This window comes from Polistes dominula, unplaced genomic scaffold (genome assembly GCF_049000335.1).
Source record: "Polistes dominula isolate Pdom_NZ unplaced genomic scaffold, Pdom_raw_medaka contig_82, whole genome shotgun sequence".
Taxonomy (NCBI): domain Eukaryota; kingdom Metazoa; phylum Arthropoda; class Insecta; order Hymenoptera; family Vespidae; genus Polistes; species Polistes dominula.
The window spans coordinates 7,079,573-7,100,702 of NW_028301046.1; the positions used below are offsets into that span (position 1 = coordinate 7,079,573).

Consider the following 21,130-nt stretch of genomic DNA (forward strand, 5'->3'; position numbering starts at 1 on the left):
TCAATTATCGAAATTATTCCTTTCTTTTTTTTATATATTATTATAGTTTTTATCTTCTTTTTGTAAAATAAATAAAAAACAAGAAAAACAACAAAATAAAACGCGCATGCTACAAAATGATTGAAATTGCTATCAACAATATGCCAGTGCTCTTAAAAACAATCATTATTAAGAGTTAGTATATTTTATCTAGCTTTTATTATATTCTCAGCATTTTCTCGGTTATGATTTGCATGTTGTGTTTGCGTAACACGTAAAAGTGTATTATATTATCACAATTTGATATTCGATCGATTTCTATCCTAGATGTATGGTCGCTACACGAAGGACCTTGGGGAATACGCGAAGGAAGAAGCAAGAAGACTCAAGTATCATGAGAAGGCAAGAAAAAAGTATGACAAGACGAGAGCCGAGGATCTTAGAAAATCAAGAAGAGGTCCATTGTGTAGAAAACTCTTGGCATTGCTTGCTTTTGCTTGGAAACACACAGGAGCTAGATTGGGCGAAGATTGGGTATTTTTGGCACTTTTGGGTGTTATTATGGCTCTCATCAGTTATGCCATGGATCGTGGGATTTCAATGTGCAACAACGGTCAGTCTTAAGTATCTAATTATTATTATTGTATTTTTTCCCGTTAGGTATACCGATCAGTATTTTATACGCTGTTCGTTTCTCGCCCATACATGCCACGTGGCTTGTCCATCTTAGTCGGCGTGATTTTACACGTTAATAATGTCCAATTTATTTTACAATCGGTGTACTTATATGTGATGTAGTTTTCTTCATTTGTCTGTTCCCTCATTGCGAAGAACTCTTTTCTAATACCCTAAATTTTTTTTCGTCCCATAACGTAAGTGACCACATGTCTCGCTGTGAATGATCGTTCTGTATATTCTAATTTTTAAGCGCTTTAACAGCACCCGTGAGCTGAATAGTTTATTGACTGAATAATATCATGCATTGCCTAAATTGATTATTTTCTTCAGTTCTTCGTTTATTTCATTCGTGTGATTTACGATTGATCCTAAATACCTAAAGTTGTTGACCCCTTCAAAAATTTTATCTCGTATTACCGAGGTTCCAATATCATGCAAAATTCTCTTAAGTACCTAATAGAAATATTTACAAAATCACTTATTCTTCTTAAGTATTCTTAATAATCTATTTGTTTCTTTCACCAGCTAGAATATGGCTATATCAAGATCTGACGTCTCATCCAGCGCTCCAGTATCTCGCATGGGTTTCGTTGCCCGTTTGCCTAATTTTATTCAGTGCTGGTTTTGTACATATAGTGGCACCGCAAAGCATAGGCTCTGGTATACCAGAAATGAAAACTATTTTAAGAGGTGTAGCTTTGAAAGAGTATTTAACTTTTCGGACCCTTATTGCAAAGGTTGGTATACTCAATTTTTCCTTTAATTTCAAACAACAAATTAATCGTTTATCTTTTGCTTGCCAATAGGTGATCGGATTAACAGCCACATTGGGTTCAGGTTTGCCTCTGGGAAAGGAAGGTCCATTCGTTCACATTGCCAGCATCGTAGCGACTCTTTTATCAAAATTAGTCACCAGTTTTCAAGGCATTTACGAAAACGAAAGTAGAAACTGTGAAATGTTAGCTGCCGCTTGCGCGGTTGGTGTAGCATCATGTTTTGCGGCACCCATCGGAGGTGTCCTCTTCAGCATCGAGGTCACTACAGTATACTTCGCGGTACGAAATTATTGGCGTGGTTTTTTCGCAGCCGTATGTGGTGCCACGATGTTTCGACTCCTGGCAATATGGTTTCAAAGGGAAGAAACTATTACGGCTATGTTTGTCACCAATTTTACTATGGACTTTCCGTTCGATCCTTACGAACTTTTTGTCTTTGCTCTTATCGGTGTTGGAAGCGGCCTAAGTGGTGCGTTTTACGTCTGGTTGCATCGACAATACGTTATTTTTATGAGAAAAAATAAGAGTATGAACAGCTTTCTTCAGAAAAAGTAAACTCTTATTTTAAATATTTTATTTAAACTCTGATAAAAATTCATGAACTCTTTTAACAATGACATATTTTCCAGTCGCTTTTTATATCCTGGTATCGTATCTCTTCTGGTATCATCGGTGTCGTTCCCCTTGGGATTAGGCCAATTTATGGCCGGTGATTTGAACACTCACGATCAGGTATATGGACTTTTTACGAATTTTACTTGGACCAAGGATAACTTGGGGGTCGAAGAAATGAATATAGTCAAACATTGGTCTACTCCGTACACCGACGTCTTCACCGGTCTCCTCAGCTACGTTCTCTTCACTGTAAGTAGACAATACAACGGTAACGCGAATTATATTTTTATTATTATTTGAGAGAGCTCGCATATAAGGGAATATTATGAATGCAGTCAATAGAAAGAGTGGGATTCGATTCCAGTTCATCTTTTCCATCATAAGCTCGACAGTACCCGTACCGTCTGGCATTTTCATCCCTGTTTTCAAAATTGGCGCAGCCCTTGGAAGAACCGTTGGCGAAGCAATGGCATTTTGGTTTCCGACTGGTGTTAGATATAATGGAATTATTACTCCAATTATACCAGGTAATTTAATCATTGAATATATTTCAATGAATTTATCCAAGTTCGTAATTATATTAACGAAATATTAAATTGTTATTATTTTTATTTAGGTGGTTACGCTACTGTAGGAGCGGCTGCCTTTTCCGGTGCCGTAACTCATACTATTTCCGTAAGCGTTATCATTTTTGAAATGACAGGACAAATCACTCACATTGTACCAATAATGATAGCAGTATTGATCAGTAACGCGATTGCTGCACTGTTACAACCGAGCATATACGACAGCATAATACTTATCAAAAAATTACCTTACCTACCGGATCTTCTACCGTCGAGTTCAGGTACATTTTTTCTATCTATTTTTCTACATTATTTCATTATTTTTGTTTTTGTATTTTTTTTTCTCTTAATCACCCTATCGATCGTACTCATAATTCATACAATTGTCTTATAAAACATTCTTTTTTGGATTCATAGCAAGGTAACGCTATAGTTTCAATTCATTTCTATGAATATGTGTTTTCATTTAAGAAACCTTGTAAAATAATATAAAACAATTCTCACAGGTATGTACAACGTTTACGTCGAAGACTTTATGGTACGCGATGTGAAATACATTTGGCACGGCATCACTTATCAAAAACTCAAAGAGATACTTAAGGAGAATCGCAAACTTCGTGGCTTTCCGCTTGTAGATAATCCAGAATCTATGATATTATTGGGTTCTATTCAAAGGCTAGAATTGATAAAATTAATAGAAAAACATATTGGACGTGAAAGGAGATTACAGGTAAGATCACTTTCTATTTGTATCTTTTAAGATTCCTTTTATTGTATTTTTTATACTATTGTATTTTGTTATATTTCGCTTATAGGTCGCTCAAAAATGGCACAAAGAAGCAGAGGAAAGAGCAAAAGAAGAGATGGAACGTCAATTGAGAGAACAAGAAAGAACAAGGAGACCTTCCAGATTCGAGGTCATCCCAGCACCGGACATTCTTAAAATGCAAAGACAAAGTGTTAATGATTTAACGATGTCGGCAAATAACGGTGGCGGTACGGATCATGTAAGTAGCGTTGTTAAACGTGACGTCAGACCCTAAACGATCGATGTTTTTCTTCCTTTTTTTCTTTTTTTTAAGGAAAATATATTCATTATTTGCACTCTCATATTTTACGTTTTATTTTAGCATACGTACCATTCACCAGTATTCGGAACACAACCAAAGAAATCTATTTTAAAGAAAACCAATTCCTTTACCTTAAAAGGATTTAGTCCGCTAGTCAGCCCAGCTGTAACACCTTACACAACAGTTACTGGAGCAGAAAGCAGGTAAACCGACGTTATCTTTACGTTCTTATACTGTTTCAAGAACTTCTAGATATTCAAAGATTTATCCTTTTTTTAATCTTCAGAATACGTCTGGCCTTTGAAGCAATTTTTCGAAAATCAGCAACTTTGCAAGATGTTGATCCGGATCCAGAAATGGGTCCTACTACGGTACGTGAAAGTCAGGATGGTATGGACGCTCAGGTACATCAACCTATGCTTTCTTCTAGTCCAGCTACGTCGAAAAAAGTACAATTGGTGAGTATTCGAAAATTGACCAATATTTTTATTCTCGTGATCGTTATATTAGGGGGGGGACCAAAAAGTAATTTCGTTTTTAAATATTATACATTACAATTCCAACATGAATTTTAAAATACACATTGGGCTGATAAATGATTGATGAAAAAATGATAAACAAATATGGAAAAGATATTATTTTCCGGTCCCCCTAATATTTATTTTAAAAGCATTACATTGTTATGCATTTATTATTATTTTTTTGTTTAGCCAAGGGAAAGAGTAATCGATATGTCAGCCGAAGATCAAAAAAGATGGGAAGAAAGTGAGATGGCTCTCGAAGTTGATTTTTCTAGGTGTCACATCGATCCGGCACCGTTCCAACTTGTAGAAAGAACGTCCTTATTAAAAGTCCATAGCCTTTTCAGCATGGTCGGTGTGAACCATGCTTACGTGACGGCCATTGGAAGGCTGGTCGGAGTAGTTGCATTAAAAGAGGTTTGTCGTGATCAAAAAAAAACAAAAAATATTGACCAATATCTTTCTAAAGTCATCGAAATAAATATGTTATTTTATTTTTATTTGATTTCAGTTAAGAAAAGCCATCGAGGACGCTAACGCAGGAATTTTGCCAATGCATGTGGAATCCCACGTTGATGCTTCGAATTCCAGTCTTGTAAAGAGTGAAACAGAAGGAGAAAATAAGAACATTAGTACGATGAACTCTGTTAGTTCCATCGAGAATGAGAAAATTGAAAAAGTTTGAGATAAATAGAGAGAGAGAGAGAGAGAGAGAAAGATGCGAAAAAAACAGAATGACAAGTAAAGAAAGAAAAAAGAAAGAAAGGAAGAAAAAGAAATAGCAAACAACAAATGTGATAGTCACGTTGCATGTGTGAGTAGCGTGACCTGAAAGATGCACCTGTGAGATGCGCGCCTCTTTTAACCTATTCCTTACTTTTTTTTTGCGATCTTATAATTTCCTAATGTGGTATATGTATAAGCAACAAGTTCTTCATCACATAATGGCAGTAACTTGCATATATTCCTCTCGTACTTAAGTTTGAGGTGTACAAAACAGTTACTGATATGTGTATATATATATATTTATATGTATAGAAAAAGAGAAAGAAAGAGAATTCTTTAAATACTACTTAAATTTGGACATCAATTTTTGAATCATATTATTTTTCTAATTTGGAACTATTTAGACGTAACCAAATATTTTTTTATTTGTGTCACTTGATATCTCTTATTCGTACATATAAATGTCATTGTAGGAAGAATTCTATCCAAGGAAATTTATATATATATGTATATACATATAAATAAATAAATAAATATACATAGTTATACGAAGAACTTTGAAATGGTAAATTTATGTAAATGAGTTTGCTTGAAAGATATTACGGTAACATATGTTTGATCATCTATCGATATAAATCAATATAGTATAATATAAATATACGTAACATATACATTACATATATATACACATGCATTAAAGTGCGTAAGCATGAATGAGAATCCAAATGATTCGCAATTCAAATAAGGAAATCAATTGCGAGTGTATATTCAAAAACAAAGAAAAATGAAAGTTGTGAATATCAATCTTAAATAATTCATCATTGTATAAAGTGAAACAAGCATCGATGGTCCTAAATAAGGCTTAATGCTCAATATTGTAGCGTGAATCACGATTTCTTTATTATTATAAGTAGGATAAATTATATAATAATAATGTATTTTTTTATTTAATATAAAAATGGACAAAATGATTCAAAGTGTCAAAGACAAAAGATCGTATCCTAATGTCCGAAAAGAGGAAGAAAGAAAGAAAAGAAAAAAACAAAAGCACAAAAATCCAAGCGTAATTTAGTTAATAAGAAAGTAATTATTTAAGTAGAACAAGGATGATATAGCACTCATGGAAAAACTCCCTTAGCTCCTAACTATCTGACTATGGTTGTGCCAGGTTATTATTTATTATAATTGTTAGATTTATTGATTGAGATATAAGAGAAATACGCTCGCATCGCATGTCCTGATATTAAGGAAAGAACATACGAAGGTATCTTATCGCAACGATCATGACATTAATTCCGTTTATAATAACTTAACTAATAATTATTTTTCTTTCTATTAAAAATATACTGGCAATTGTAAATATTTATATGCATTTAATTTAATAATGTTTGCTTCGTTTTTTTTTAATTATCTAAATATATAATAAATGCACGCGATCGTAATAAATAAAAATGTATTTAGATAAAAACAAATCTTTTTTATCTTTTGACAAATAATGTCATGAACGTAAGAGATTAAGCTACCTTGAATATTTTCTTCTATATATAACTCAACGTTATAAATTAATAAGAAATTAAACACAAGACGCGTACAATAATATCATGAAATTTTGTAATCAGAATGGGTACTCTATCCTATATATGTTACAAAAGCCCATAGATTTTAGAGTATTGTACATTCCATCCAATTTTATTTCCATGATGCATTCTATATATATATATATATATATCCTCTTAAAAACAATTAATTAACAAAGTTGATCAAATTAATATAATAATAGCACTTTATAAATACGTACATTACTACGTTATTGTGAATAATACTAAACAATTTATCGTCCTTAATTTTTCATTAAGATATTCAGGAAATTTGATCTTTATAATATTCTCGGTAAAAAAAAACATTTTTTTGTATAATATATGACAATATGACTTTAAAAATTAATTATATAAACAATAAAGGTTCTAATGATGAATCTAGGAATACACACATGAAATATTAAATCTTGTTATCATTTAAAAATAATTATATTATTTACTTCAATAATAATTACCCCGTCATTATTATTATTATTATTATAGATAGGAACATTAAATACTTTTTACCATATAGAACACGAATCGATATAAACATTTAATACCATTAATATCTATCTGTGTTTAAGTTAACTTAACGAACAGTATTATTTATTAAATATAAACCAACCATGCAAACATTTTGGTACAGGTCCAGGTGTATTGAAGGTAGTTCTCGCAATTTCGGTAAAAGTTTCAGCATCCAAAATCAGTAAACCAGCTTGGTTCTCGCGATCCTGGGACCACAAAAGAGCACTTACGATCACTCCATCGTCCTCTTTCTGGTAGAACACATTTTAAAACGTAAAAGAATCGACCATTTACTTTGTTACGTGATAACTTATATTTATATATAAATATATATATATATAATATAATATATTACCTTTCCATGTGGATCAGGTACAAAAATTGGTTCGCTAGGATAAACATTTTTTTCGCACCACATTTTCTTCGTTTTCTTCACCGTGTCCACTTTAATTAACTATGGACGAAGTAATAAACTGTATTAATTGAATAAAATATCAAATAATTTTTTTTATTCGTTATAATGTTATCTTTGTAATTACCGTGCCGGGATATTCTATATCAACGTCGCTGGATATCGCGTAAAAGTAGCGGTATTCCATACCAACGTAAGAATCATAATTTATACGAGGTGTTTCACAACCCAAATCACAAAGAAGTTCTGGTTTAACCAAAATATTCCCGTCTGGTAATCTGTGAGCTGTTGCTTTTCTTCTCAAAAGATTTCTACTTCGATCCTCGTTCCTTTTGTTCATTCCATTGGATTTCTCTACGTTTGTATCTTTTTCAAAGGTATTCTTTTCAACAATTTCAACGTTAGCTTCATTTTTCTCATCTAGTTTTAATCCTTCAAAAACTTCAGCACTTTGATAAACCGTTTTAACGTTGATCAAATTATATTCCATTGGAACGTCGTTCGATGGTTTTTTCATAGGTAAAATAAAACGCAAAGGTCTACTGCGAAATAATTTTGCGTAATCTGGATTCTTATGTAAATTCTATACAAAAAAATTATAAAGAAGAAAAGTAAGTGTAATACATCAATTTTCTTATCAATAATTATTTTTATATGCAAATAATACATATATCGACTATATTATTGATATATTTGTAAGTATTTATTTTGTATTTCTTTTTTTTTAAGTATCGAACAACGATTTACATACCTTTATCGTTTCAATATACATACACTCCAACATTTTTGCATCTCGATAGCAACAGATATCTAGAACGATGTAATCTCTGTCACGAGTCTCAAATTGATTAATAATGTGTAAATAAAAAAATGTCTCAGCGATAAAAGTCCTCTCTATTAGGCCAGTCTCTTTCGATATTACATGTATGAGAGTCTGTAAATGTTCAATTAGGTAGATATAAATATGATCACACATATAATAGAAGTAATTGATATTATAGTGATATAAAGAAAACATTCATACGTCTTTATCTTCATACCACTTCAAGCAACCTATCATAGCTTCTTGTTTGATCTGACAAGCCATCATACTTAAAAGAGAAACAGCTAAGGGTTGTTCAATGATAATGAAATAATTTTCTGTTATTCCAAAAGTATGCATATAAGAAGGATTTATTAACCATCTCGATGGACAAGTGGCAACAATAATTGCTTGATCAAACATTGATAATTCCTTTTCTTCGTTATTTTCATCTATAACAAATAAAAAATTATAAAATTTCTGTAATATAAATATCTCTTCTACTTTCATTATTAATTTTCAATAGATTATATCACTTAAATTACCAATAATAATTCTAGAAGGTGAAAAACAAACAACGGTGTAAGCAGGACCTCGAGAAGTTATACTAAGTCCAACGTTATAAACAGTTCCATCATTCATAACGTGAGGATGAGAAGTATGATTGACAATGTTCACATAATCTGATACGTTCACCTAAAAAGATTCGAAAAAAAAGAAAAATAAATAAAAACAAAATGAAGTCAATCAATTGATTTGGTAAAAAGATATCTTTTTGTTTGAACGTTATTTACTCTATTCTTGGTCTCCAAGGTCTCCGGATCAATCCGATGGATTACGGGAGATTCCGTGAACGTGTAATACTCGTCACCAAGTGGATAAACCGATATCATCGTGTTATCTGAGAAGCTTTCCGATGGATTAAATACTGCAGCAACTCTAACATAAGTAGACGTAAGTAACTCGTCAACATACATTTCTTTATATATTGTCAATAACTTTAAATCTAAAATATTATATTTGTAAAGTTTTTTTGTTTTTTTTTCTTTTTTTTCTTACCTCTTGAAAATACTTTGACAAGGATCTTGTACAGCTTTCGTACCAAATTCCGATACCACGATCCTTTGAGCAGCTTTATTTTTTTTATAAATCTCAGTCTGTACAAATCTTCTTTGATAAGTTACATTTCCATTCGATATCTCAAACCTTTCAATTTATTATTAAGTTAAATGAGAATTAATGATAAATCTTTTCGTTTTGATAATAGTTTAACAAATTTTCTTAGTAAATATTTCATTGTTACCTGTGCAAAAGAGCCGAACTGTCGAACAAATGATTGAAAGTATAATCGCCAACTTTCAAACTCCCAGGACCATTTCTCAATAGAGTACCTTTCAACCACTTTGGTATTTTACCAACAATATGTCCAGGAATCGGATCGATTACTTCATATTCACAAGATCTTGTCCAAGTAGATGCATCACAATTTGGCCAATAATTCGGTCCATTTTCCGTGTCATTGTTTTTTACCAAATTAGTATCATTGTTGATCTATAAAAATGAACAACGATCACGTTTACATCAACAATTCGATCGAGGTATCCTAAATAATGTATGTATTGATGCATACATTGAAGGAGGTGTTAGATTTTTTGATATATCTCTCATTTATAAGATCATCGATAATATTTAAATTTGAACATAGATCTTCGGTAGATAACGATCTACGATAACTGCTCGTACGTTTCATATTAGAGGTAAAAAATTTTCAATCAAAATGTTGTGTAGTATTTTTTTTTTCTTTTTGTAAAGGAATTCACTAAAACACAGTTGTATATTTTTTTCTTTTTTTTAAACAAAAATATAAATCCTAATGTTTATTTTTACTTTAAAAATTTACACTTCCTCGTCACCGTCCTCGTCCGTAGGCAAATCTACCTCGAGTGGTTCCAGTATAGATGACAGAATCTGATATACTCTTTTATGAGTAAAATCCATGATAAACGCGGCAAGTTCGCGAAACGAATGACACTATTCTCTTGACCTTACAACGTAGACTCCTTGAATCTGACCTGATTGATTTATGAGATAGCATTGCCTTGCTCGAAGCCACAGGAATTGCCACGTGCTTTATTAATCGGGTTTCGATTTTCACGTGCACGTGCAACCTTCGTAAATATTCTTCTATGTGAAATAACACATTTGTCCGAATCCTTTCCGGATCTTTATATATTTCTAACATTACAAGTGTCACTTTTAATATGACTAAATATATTAAGAAGTATTTTTTCGTCGAATTGAATGCATAATAAATCGAATATTTTATTTATTCGTAATAAAATCTAAGAATTAATAAGCGTTACATTTATTTTTGTTACTAATATATTTCGTATTTTTGTTATACCTTTTGAATAATGTAATTAAAAGCACACGTATATAGATAACATTTATACAATATGGAGTATTTCATACCAAAATTCTTAATCTACACATTTTGTTGAAAATTCTATTTTCAAAACTACTGACATTTATTAGAAATATCTTTTGATCGTACCTCCAATCCCCATCGCAAGATCCTTTACTGTGATAGCACTCTCAAAGAAATGATCATTAGACATTTATTTTAAAGAGTCTTCTTTATGATATAATAAAAGTTTTATAAGATTTTTTGTAATTTTTGAACTATTATGGCGTTCCATTAGAAAAGAAATATATGTTTTTTTATAGCGTCTTCAAGAGAAATAAAATAAGTGATAGAATTTAAAAAAAAACGTGAACTGCATTCTAATCATGGGTGTTACAATTAGATATAATCGTGTAACAACAGCACGAGTTAATTAATTTAAAATTAAAATAAGTTATGGTTAAAATACAATTAGTTAGATTAAATAAAGTTAAAACTCGCAAGTGGTCTAACTTACCGACAAAACTGCCATTTTGTTACATCAAATGTATAAAATGTTCCGAAATATGCTCGCCAATCGCTGTATATGCCACTGGTATATGTGTTCTTCAGACAATGTCTCATTCTCTATTATACGCAGGATATAAATATCCAAGAACTAATTTATGCATAATAAAAATGATTGTACTAAATTAATATATATATATATATATATATATATATATATATATATATATATATATATATATATATATATATATGTATGTATATATTTATTGACGAGCTTCATTAACACGTGTATATTAGGAAAATATAAATACATGGCACGATTGGATTAAAAAACAAGATTTTTTTTCCTTCTTTATGAGTCATATAAAAAATATTAAGCAAAATCTTTCGTCCGACGAGCGAATCCTTTTTTATTCCTCATCTCATTATTTTCTTTTTTTTCTCTTTTTTCTTTTTTTGCAGTCTATAATTAGTGGACATGTTTGTACATTTGCTTGTGACAACTTTAAACATTTGCTAAATCTGGAATTTGATCCATTTGTTTTGAAAAAAAAAAAAACTATAGCAAATTTATATTGTGTGTGGTGTGTGTGTGTGTGTGTGTGTGTGTATGCATTAACTTTTTAAATTCGTGCAAAAAATTTAAAAAATGATGATACTTATAGCTAACATGCACACACATACGCAAGCAAGAAAGAAAAATAGAAATATAGAAATAAAATTAAATTATTTATATAGAAGTATCATCAATTATTTAAAAATTACAATACATACAAATTTCGTATTATTACGAACACCAAATCTGTTACCTCGAAAAAGTTATCGAAATTATTCGACAAAGATGTCCATTTTCCCATTACTGTTGACGATTTACTTTGTTCCGCCATTTTATTAAAATAAATTCTAGTCTCAACAATTCGAAAATGGGAGACTTAACTTTAAGTACCCGGTGGCAATCGAATGGCTGACTGGGTGTAAGCCAAAATTTATTTGTAAAACGATTCAAAATCCACCCCAGTTTTTAAATAATAAGATTTGTACTAATCTCCTGAAAATTGTTTCTTTTTTACGTATGAAATATCCCAATATATTGTTCATAACAATTAGCGTAAATTTATCGCAAAAAATTGTGATTACTATGCGAAATTATGGTAAATCACAAAATGCACAAAAATTGTTATACATTACGAGAATAACGGAAAGGAAAAAAATAAAGAAAAAAAATTTTAAAAAGTAAATGAAACTTTTTCTTTAATCAAAGATTAAAATTATGCGTCTTTTAAATATGTTCCGAATGTTATGCATTGAGATACTTTTGCATTTACATGATAGAAGAAAATAAAGAAAGAAAGATACAGAGAGATACTGATTATGAGAATGAGTGGGTGCGCTAGCAAAAGGGCAACGGGGCGAGTGGAGGAAGCTTTGATGGTGGGGATTTTAGTGGTGGAGGGAAAAACGAAAGAGAATATCGGATCGAAACGAACCTCCCCCGTTACTTGGACTCTGCGCAGGCACCAACGCACACGTAATCCACTCCGGAGCCCCACGTGCTTGTCACGTGCACAAAATGTCGCTAGCACCTACGCAACAAAGGCAATAAAATCCAATTAGTAACGACCGTATACCGGCTGACTAATATAAAATTAATACGCGCGCGCGCTTAACTCGTTTTGTTTACGCTAATAACGTAACGTTCTTTTCTTTCCTTTTTTGTTGTTGTTTTCTTGTATCTCGATTAAACGATTATTTATGTCAAAGTAATTACGATTTTACAATCGGACGATATAAATTCTTGGATAACGAGAACAAGAGTTAATTCTTGAAAAATTTTCTGAGCGAAATACTTACCTTAATGAAACACTTAAATCATCCTCTTTTCTTTTTTTCTTTTCTTTTTATCCCAGGAAATTTTATTAATTAAGGAATAGCAGGAAGAATACACACACCACGCGTTCCGTTCACGTGGAATCCGGGATATCAGCTCGTTTTTATCGATCCACTTGTTTGTGTTTACTACATTACGTGCTATAGGTCAAGGTCGACTGAAAATAAGTCGAGGCAAACGTATTAAATCGAGTTCTTCAATACCTTTTTTCCATAAAAGGAATATTCTTTTAAAGCATGACCATTTACCTCTTTTAATTTTTTTATTCTCCTTTCCAATAATAAACAATGTCTCATCCGTTTTGCTAAGATAGTTGGGTTATTTCAATCATCAATTGTATTTTTGAAAGCTTTCAGATGACTCGCTAATAATAAAAAAATTGTTAACGGATTGTTTATGCACTGTCATGTCCATTACATTTGCCTGGTACAAATTCATTAATTAGCGTTGACGATCGTGAGAAGAATCATATGTGGGAAGCATTCTCATATTACTTTCCAGACGTTTTTATAGATCACACGATATAAAATTTTTAATATTTTTGAATTAACTGTTTACTTTATTAAAAAAAAAAAGATATTCCATTTTTTATCTTTCGTTTGGCTTATTCATTTATTTATTTTTTTAATTAAAATAAAAAAAAAAGAAAATGCTAATTCACATGATATTTCTCAATGTTTATTTAAGAAGGAAGATGTTAATATGACATTGAGTTTGATTATTTTATCGTTTGCGAATAAGACTCATTACGAAACGTTAGCTGTGTTTTTTCCTTGATTTTATTTTTCTTTATTAAACGATCAGCATCCTCGATGCGTATGATCGTTTATATCTCGAACGTTGTTTACTTTGTTACTTAAAAAAAAAAAGGAAAAAAAAAGATAATGTGCTTATCTCTTGCTCGTTTGTAAGATATAAAAATTCGAATTCTCGTACAATTTTCTAGTAGCTTAATTGTCGAAACGAAAAATTCTTTTGTTTTTTACTATAGAATTTTAAAATAATATCACTACATATATTTATAATATTAAAATATATATGAACGTGTAGATTTTTATATAGTATAAAGCAGTGGTTCCCAAAATGGGCGTTATCGCCCTTTTGTGGGCGGTGAAGCGATTCAGGGGGGTGCATTTGGGGGAGGGGGTATGAATTTTTTGTTGAATTACAAAAAAAAACAAAAAATTAATTTTCAGGGGGCGCTGCGCTAAGTAATATTTTTTCTGGAAAGGGGGCGGTAGGACAAAAAGTTTAGGAACCACTGGTATAATATAAAGAAATACTTCTTTTATTCTCGCATATTGAAATTTTGAAAAAACTTTTTCTCCGACTCAATATATGTATAATATATATATAGCTTAACGATACGTGCAAATCTCAAAGAGAAGCTAACAAGAAAGATCATTCATCGATCAGTTGAAAATGACTTATCGATACATGACATGGTGTACACACGCATTCAACGTAATTATATAAGTCAATTTCTTTTCGGATGACATTCGACGACAACAATAACAGATGTTCGTTTTGGAGATAATAATTTGTTGGAAAATAAGAAAAAGAAGGTGAAAATAAGAAAGATAACAAAAATTATTATAGAACATAAGGTGTGTGTTGTGTGTATGTATATATAAATAAATATCGTGTCAACAAGAATTTGTCAGCTGTGTGTGAAATAAAAAGGAGACATACAAAATTTTCTATAATAGGAAAAAGAAAAAATAATGATAATGTAATCCCCGTTGCTTCTATACAGTAGGGAAATTTCCAAAACAGAAACAAAAAATACACTCTTTGATCAAAAACGATAAATTAATGAATAGTAATTAATCTAAAAATAACGAACCATTTTTTTCACCCTATACATACAGAGTGGTAAAAAAAAAGGATCTGATATATATAATATTTATCATTAAAAGTTAAAAAATATATCTCAACAATTCAATCAACTTATTTTTTATATGTTTTTTTGTCTCGTAAGAGTACATTTGATAAAGTAAGGATCTATTATTTTAGATGTTAAGATTCATCATACATTTACATGTTTACATAGTCTCTGTTTATTGATTTCTCTCACTTATCGCTTTTTTTTTACTTATTATTGGTATAATACACAACGTATAATGCATATCTTTTGGAAATTTTCATTATCTTTAGGTATACATATTTCGAGAATAAATGAAATATGGTCATGCAGATCATTTGTATTCACTTTTTTCATACTTTACCAGAATATCAAACACACAAAAGAAATATATAAAGTTCCATTCAAAAAAAAAAATGAAATTTCATTACAAAAAATAACCATGAGAAAAAATCCTTTCATTGGCTTTTATTAGCTTTTATCCTCTGCAATAAAATAAATACTTATTCTTTAAAGTTTTTTGCCTCCGTTTGGTGCCTTATTCTTTACATTTTTTCTTTTATATACAGCACAATACTCATGATATAAAAGAACACGTGAAATATACTAACCTTGAGTGACAGTAGTATTCCTAGAAATAATGAAAAAAAAGAAACATATTTTTCTATCTATTTTTTGCGTAATTTGAAAGTTAGATGGAATTATAAGAGATTCATTTCAATCCTCTATAGGTCAAAATTACTTTCAGGTAACATATCTACTAATTTTTCAGCATTTTACTAAATAATTTTTGTTTTTTTAATGAGATAGCGTATACATCTTAATTCTATAACTCCTCCGAAACAACTAATATCAATTTTCATGACAGTCACTAGTGTCATCAACATAAAATAACAAAATAAATATTTTTCGAATTGTCTGCAGTAGAAGCAAACGAAACAATTTTTTTCTGTAATAATTGTTATTATTTGTACTTCCGTCGGTGTTTATCGAATAAAAAATTATGTATATAATAGTTCTGAGTTTGAATATCTGTAAAAATTTATTTTTTTACAATTCATATATCATTTTGCTTTTACATACTTTTTTTTGGTATGATAAAGTTCTGTTACTTTGAAGAATAATTTGAAGAATTCGTTACAGCAAACAATTTCTGATCATTTTTATCAGTTTTATTTGAGGAAAAGATTCAAAGATCCTAGAAGGATAAATTTTTACGAAAAAAATAGATAATAACTATTTACTTAGTTTACACCGGTAATCAATGCTTACCGTTATTTATTACAATGAATTTATTGTAATAAAATTGTTTAAATCACAAAATTTTTCTTTCATCTGCAAATATATGCTTATAATTGTTGATTTTCAGTTATAAATATTTTTTTTTATTTATAACAAAAATTCGTCCCATAAAAGATATATCATTATATAAGATGTTAAAAAAAAAACAATTCAATATTTATACGGTATATAGGATACACTATACTAACAATAAATAAAAAAGCTTTAGCCGAAAGTAGATTTCATTTGGAATAAATCAATTGTGGATTGATGACTATAAATATTACACAGTTACAAAATGTCGTGAAAATGTCAGCATATTATCCACCATGCTTATCAAATAATTTGACAGAGATCTGGAATTTTCATGAAAGTTCGCAACTCTGTTAGTCCAGTCAAATTAGTCAAAATTAGGTAAGAACCACGGAATTTGAGATACGAAGCTATAAACTCGTATAAACTTGTATTTTGACATGTTAAAAGTTGTCTCAAAACTTCCATATGATAGGGTGTAGAGGACTATTAAAATCTAAGTTCAAAGGTCACAAAAATCGATTTTTTGCAAATATCTCGTTTCCTATGGGTTTTCCGCTATTTATATTTATTATCAATATTGTAGAGGATTAAATTTCCTACAACTTTTGTCTAAAAATTTTTTTATACGTTGAATCGTTTTCGAGATAGAGGGCGGAGAGCGCGCAGTTAGAGCATCATTTAAGGGGTTATATACAGTTAGAATTTTCAAAAAATCGATTTTTTTTTTATTTTATTTTCTTAATGTACATATATTTAAGAATACACACAGAAAATTTCATATCATTCTGGTGAATATTTTCAAAGTTACAAGCTAATTTGTAAAGGCGTTTCAGAGTGCTTGGAAGTACAAGGTTGGAGCGGCAGCGACTATCTGGAACGCTATCCCTTTTATGCACCTGCCTATTGTAAATTTTCCCTTCTAATGTATTTAGATGTGTAAAGCAACAGTGTGTTAGTGTTTTGCTATACCTGAAATGTAAATTTGTATTTTTCTAACCTCAAACTGGAAAATATTTAAGAGTGGTAGTCAGTATAAACAACAAAGCCAAGCAGTAAGCTTGTGAGTTTGTTCATATTTTTTGTGTATTTTTTCGTGAAAATGAAGGCTTCCAGAGAAATCAGAAAATCTCTTAACATACGTAAGTCGAGAACAAAAAAGCGCAAAAATGTTTTTAATCCAAAAACAGCTGAAACGGATGAAAGTAGTTTCAGTGCTTCGGCGAAAAAATTTAAAGAACAAGAGGAAATCTCAGTTCTACGTGATCCGTCTATTGAGTATCGCATTTTAAATTTTATTACAGAATTTGCAGCAATTTCTGAATATGTGAAATGTAAGATCTGTGACGGAAATGTCAAGTTTCAAACTGCTTCTGAACGAGGACTTGGTTTTAAAATTGGTTTGCTGTGTGATAAGTGTGCAGATCGTAACATAAATTCTAGTCCTTTTGTCGCGCATTCTTATGAAATAAATCGACGATTTTTATTTGTCATGAGAGTCCTCGGATTAGGGTTAAAAGGTGCAGCAAAATTTTGTGGATTAATGGACATGCGAGCCTTTATATCACAGCCCACTTACGATTTGATAATAGATAATATTCACTCCAGTATAAAAAAAGCCACCGAAAAACTTTTTCAACAGGCTTGTACTGAAGAAAAACATTTGACTTCCGAACATCAAGGCAATGAAGATTCGTCAGAATTAACTGTATCTGGCGATGGTACATGGAAAAAGCGAGGGTTTTGTTCCTTGTACGGTGTGACATCATTGATCGGATACTATTCTGGTAAAATCATAGATATTGTTGTGAAAAGTTCCTACTGCAAACAGTGTGAAACTTGGAAGAAGAAACTCAGTACCGAAGAATATAAGGAATGGTATGCAGAACATGAAGATACTTGCACTGTAAATCATTCTGGTTCTTCTGGGAAAATGGAAGTTGATTCAGTCATCGAAATGTTCCAATGTTCATTGAAAAAACTTGGAGTCATGTACAAAAATTACATCGGAGACGGTACTCCAAAACGTACTCAGGAATTTTAAAGGCTGCACCTTATGGTGATCAAGAAGTTGTAAAAAAAGAATGTATTGGACACATACAGAAACGAATGGGCACGCGACTCAGAGATTGTGTCACCAAAAATGTTGAAACAGTTGAAAACAAAAAAGGAAAAAAAATACAAGAAAAAACCCTCGGTGGAAAAGGCAAACTTACTGGAAAGATGATCGATAAGTTGACAGTTTATTATGGCTTAGCAATAAGGAGAAATTGTGATTCAATTCAAAAAATGTATAATGCTATATGGGCCACATATTACCATTATTGTTCAAGTGACGAAGAACCTCAGCACCACAAGTGCCCGGAAGGACCAGAATCATGGTGCGACTGGCAGAAGGCTGCAGCTACCAATCAATTATCCACTTTCAAACATGATTATGAGCCATTACCAAAAGATGTTGCTGAGGCTATACATCCGATTTTCACAGATCTCAGCAGTGAGACTTTATTGGAGAGATGTGTAGGTGGTTTTAACCAAAACAACAACGAGAGCTACAATCAACTGATTTGGAAAATCTCTCCCAAAATTGTTCCAGCCGGTTCGAAAACTGTGGAAATTGCTGCATACATAGCTGCTGGCATATTTAATGAAGGAATGGCATCACTATTGTATTATATGAATGCAATAGGAATTACACTTGGGCCCAATGCACATTCATATGCCGAAAAAGAAGATGAGAAGCGCGTGAGCATTTCCGATCTCAGAGCGCGTGAGAGCACCCGAGATGGAAGGATGGCTCGCAGACAACATCAGCTTGAGTTATTAGAAGCTGCTGAATCGGTGGAGGGTGTATTATATGGTCCTGGAATAGACAACTCCATGTAAGTTGAAAAAAAAATTTTTTTATCCCATGTAAAGTGCATTCCAAACTTTAAACGCGTTTTTCTCAAAATGGTGTTATCAAAGTCGGTGACCAACATTACTCGAAAACGGCTAAGCCGATTAGTCTCAAATTTTAACACGACCTTCTTAAATATATTTTTTAGTAATTAATCGAAGATTTTTTCTCTGCGATAGATATTTTTTTTTTTATAAACAATTTAAGGTCGAAATTTCGGTGAAGAATCGATTTTTTTTTTTGAGAAACCGCCATTTTGTCAAAAAATTTTATTTTGCTTATTCCTTCGATTAATTACTAGATTTAACATTATTTTAACGAAATCTGTTTGGTTTTTTAATTTTAGATAATCCAGTTCCGAGATATAGTGGTCACCGCAAAACGTCTTTTTTGAGAGGAGCTCCTGGAGATCAGCTGTAGCTCTTTTTCAAATAAATATTTTTACTAGTACTAAGTCTTAAAATACAGTTAAAAGATACCATAATATGTGTATAAATTTTTGGATCAATAAATTTAAAAGGTTTCTCAGAAAAAATTCTGGAAAATTCACTTTTTTTCGGCCGTCTAACTGTATATAACCCCTTAAGGTCAACCGGTAGTCCCGGTCAAAAACACACAAAAGTTGTCAGGACAATCCAGACAACTTTTTTTATTTATTCGTGCTTTTGATCGACCCTATGAAATCTTATATTCGCATAACATAATTTGCAAGCACTTCTAATTTTTTATCCAAGAGCATTTTTTTTAGATGGCAATATTATAACTACATTACCTGAACATTTATTTATATTATCTGAAATTATTAGAGTTCTAATAATTTCACAGCCAATATTTCTCTAAAATTTCTGATATTTATATTTTTTCTTTTTTTGTAATCTTGTAAATGATTGAAGCATTTACAACTGTAACGCCCAGAAGACGCTGGAAAATATTTGATAAAGAAAAAATATTATAATTTTCGAATCACACACGCTTTTTTAGATACTTCGTTCTTAAAATGAGATTTTCAACTAAATGCATAAAAAAGAAATTTTATTCCTCATAAAGTTAAAGGCACAATGAATCTTTTCATGGACTACTACAAGTGTGCCAAATTTCAAAAAATTCCAATTTTTTTTTCCTCAAGGAGGGACGATCGCGGCTTCTCCTTGTTAGCCCTTTCGCTGCGGAGTACTCAGAAAAGAATTGTTCTCTCTGTATAGGGCGCGATAGTAACTAACGCGTAGAAGACAAACGAATTAATGGCCATTATTTTGCAGTTATTAATAGCAAAAATGGAAAGCAAATGCACGGCGCCTATAGACACTGCTCGCTCAGGAGAAGCGTCTATAGTTGAGCGCCTAAAGGCGCTGTTCGCAGCGAAAGGGTTAGATAATCACTCAACGTACTCATGGTAAAGAAGCGATTGTCGTTATTCTATATCTAATTATTCAACAAATATTTACTTTTATTCTTCCCATATCTCGAAGCAATGTCTACCGATAAATTCTTTTTTCACTTATTTTTCTATTTAATCTTATCGCACCTAACTAACACGATAGTTAAAAGTCCTTAACACAAATTCCAAACTGCAAAGCTTGCATATCATATCGTTCTTATTGATAGAAGGGATTTGAATTTTGGTATGATCTAACTTTTCACAAATTTTCAATCAAAAATTATAATTATAAAATAAAAAACTGTTCTCTCCCTCTTTTACCTTCTACAAATATTTTATACCAAATAAAAGTAACACTTCGTTCGATCTACATAGGTATTTCCTGTCCGACCTAAAATTATTTTGTAAAATAATTTTGTAAACAGTGAATACACAAAGCTAATTATCTCAACTTAGAAAACAAGTTATATAGACATAGGATTGGATTTCCAAAAATAAAGGTCTCACCATTTATGTAGTTACTATGAACACATGAAATCTGGAACGGACACAGAAGGCCCCTGTGTAGGTACGGTGTATACTGAATTTACAGCTCAAAATGGGAAAACGATTGGTTGAAAAAA

The 21,130-nt window shown here is 31.2% G+C and overlaps 3 protein-coding genes across 11 annotated transcripts in view; 2 read left to right on the top strand and 1 right to left on the bottom strand.

Annotated features, from left to right (window-relative positions):
• ClC-a (chloride channel protein 2) overlaps positions 1 to 6,934 on the top strand; it is a 30,477-nt gene extending 23,543 nt beyond the window's left edge. For all 6 annotated transcript variants that reach the window (XM_089175217.1, XM_015324076.2, XM_015324072.2 and 3 more), the window contains 12 exons: positions 307 to 592; positions 1,183 to 1,394; positions 1,464 to 1,984; positions 2,063 to 2,297; positions 2,413 to 2,575; positions 2,665 to 2,895; positions 3,121 to 3,344; positions 3,430 to 3,621; positions 3,745 to 3,887; positions 3,971 to 4,142; positions 4,395 to 4,622; positions 4,717 to 6,934. In XM_089175217.1, coding sequence (XP_089031343.1) covers positions 307 to 592; positions 1,183 to 1,394; positions 1,464 to 1,984; positions 2,063 to 2,297; positions 2,413 to 2,575; positions 2,665 to 2,895; positions 3,121 to 3,344; positions 3,430 to 3,621; positions 3,745 to 3,887; positions 3,971 to 4,142; positions 4,395 to 4,622; positions 4,717 to 4,890 — 2,781 coding nt within the window. In that variant the 3' untranslated portion in view covers positions 4,891 to 6,934. The remainder of the gene's footprint in view (positions 1 to 306; positions 593 to 1,182; positions 1,395 to 1,463; positions 1,985 to 2,062; positions 2,298 to 2,412; positions 2,576 to 2,664; positions 2,896 to 3,120; positions 3,345 to 3,429; positions 3,622 to 3,744; positions 3,888 to 3,970; positions 4,143 to 4,394; positions 4,623 to 4,716) is intronic.
• On the bottom strand, positions 5,065 to 14,187 carry ninaB (neither inactivation nor afterpotential B). 4 transcript variants are annotated; one of them, XM_089175223.1, is made up of 13 exons: positions 13,301 to 14,187; positions 13,016 to 13,209; positions 12,652 to 12,747; positions 11,974 to 12,212; positions 9,554 to 9,801; positions 9,310 to 9,456; positions 9,045 to 9,189; positions 8,796 to 8,946; positions 8,473 to 8,702; positions 8,200 to 8,382; positions 7,576 to 8,031; positions 7,392 to 7,490; positions 5,065 to 7,287 (listed from the first exon to the last, which is right to left on the bottom strand). In XM_089175223.1, exons 4-13 carry the CDS (start codon positions 12,049 to 12,051, stop codon positions 7,114 to 7,116), a joined length of 1,911 nt encoding a protein of 636 aa, XP_089031349.1. In that variant the 5' UTR covers positions 12,052 to 12,212; positions 12,652 to 12,747; positions 13,016 to 13,209; positions 13,301 to 14,187; the 3' UTR covers positions 5,065 to 7,113. The 4 variants fall into 4 exon arrangements, with proteins under 4 accessions (XP_089031349.1, XP_089031350.1, XP_015179593.1 ...); XM_089175224.1 differs by lacking the exons at positions 12,652 to 12,747; positions 13,016 to 13,209; positions 13,301 to 14,187 and adding an exon at positions 11,172 to 11,281 and having other exon boundaries at positions 11,974 to 11,989; XM_015324107.2 differs by lacking the exons at positions 11,974 to 12,212; positions 12,652 to 12,747; positions 13,016 to 13,209; positions 13,301 to 14,187 and adding exons at positions 9,881 to 10,069; positions 10,138 to 10,481.
• Positions 14,188 to 18,050: 3,863 nt separating this feature from the next.
• LOC149031673 (uncharacterized) lies at positions 18,051 to 19,437 on the top strand. The gene has a single exon (XM_089175229.1). It carries the CDS (start codon positions 18,196 to 18,198, stop codon positions 19,114 to 19,116), a length of 921 nt encoding a protein of 306 aa, XP_089031355.1. The 5' UTR covers positions 18,051 to 18,195; the 3' UTR covers positions 19,117 to 19,437.
• The last annotated feature ends 1,693 nt before the right edge of the window (positions 19,438 to 21,130 follow it).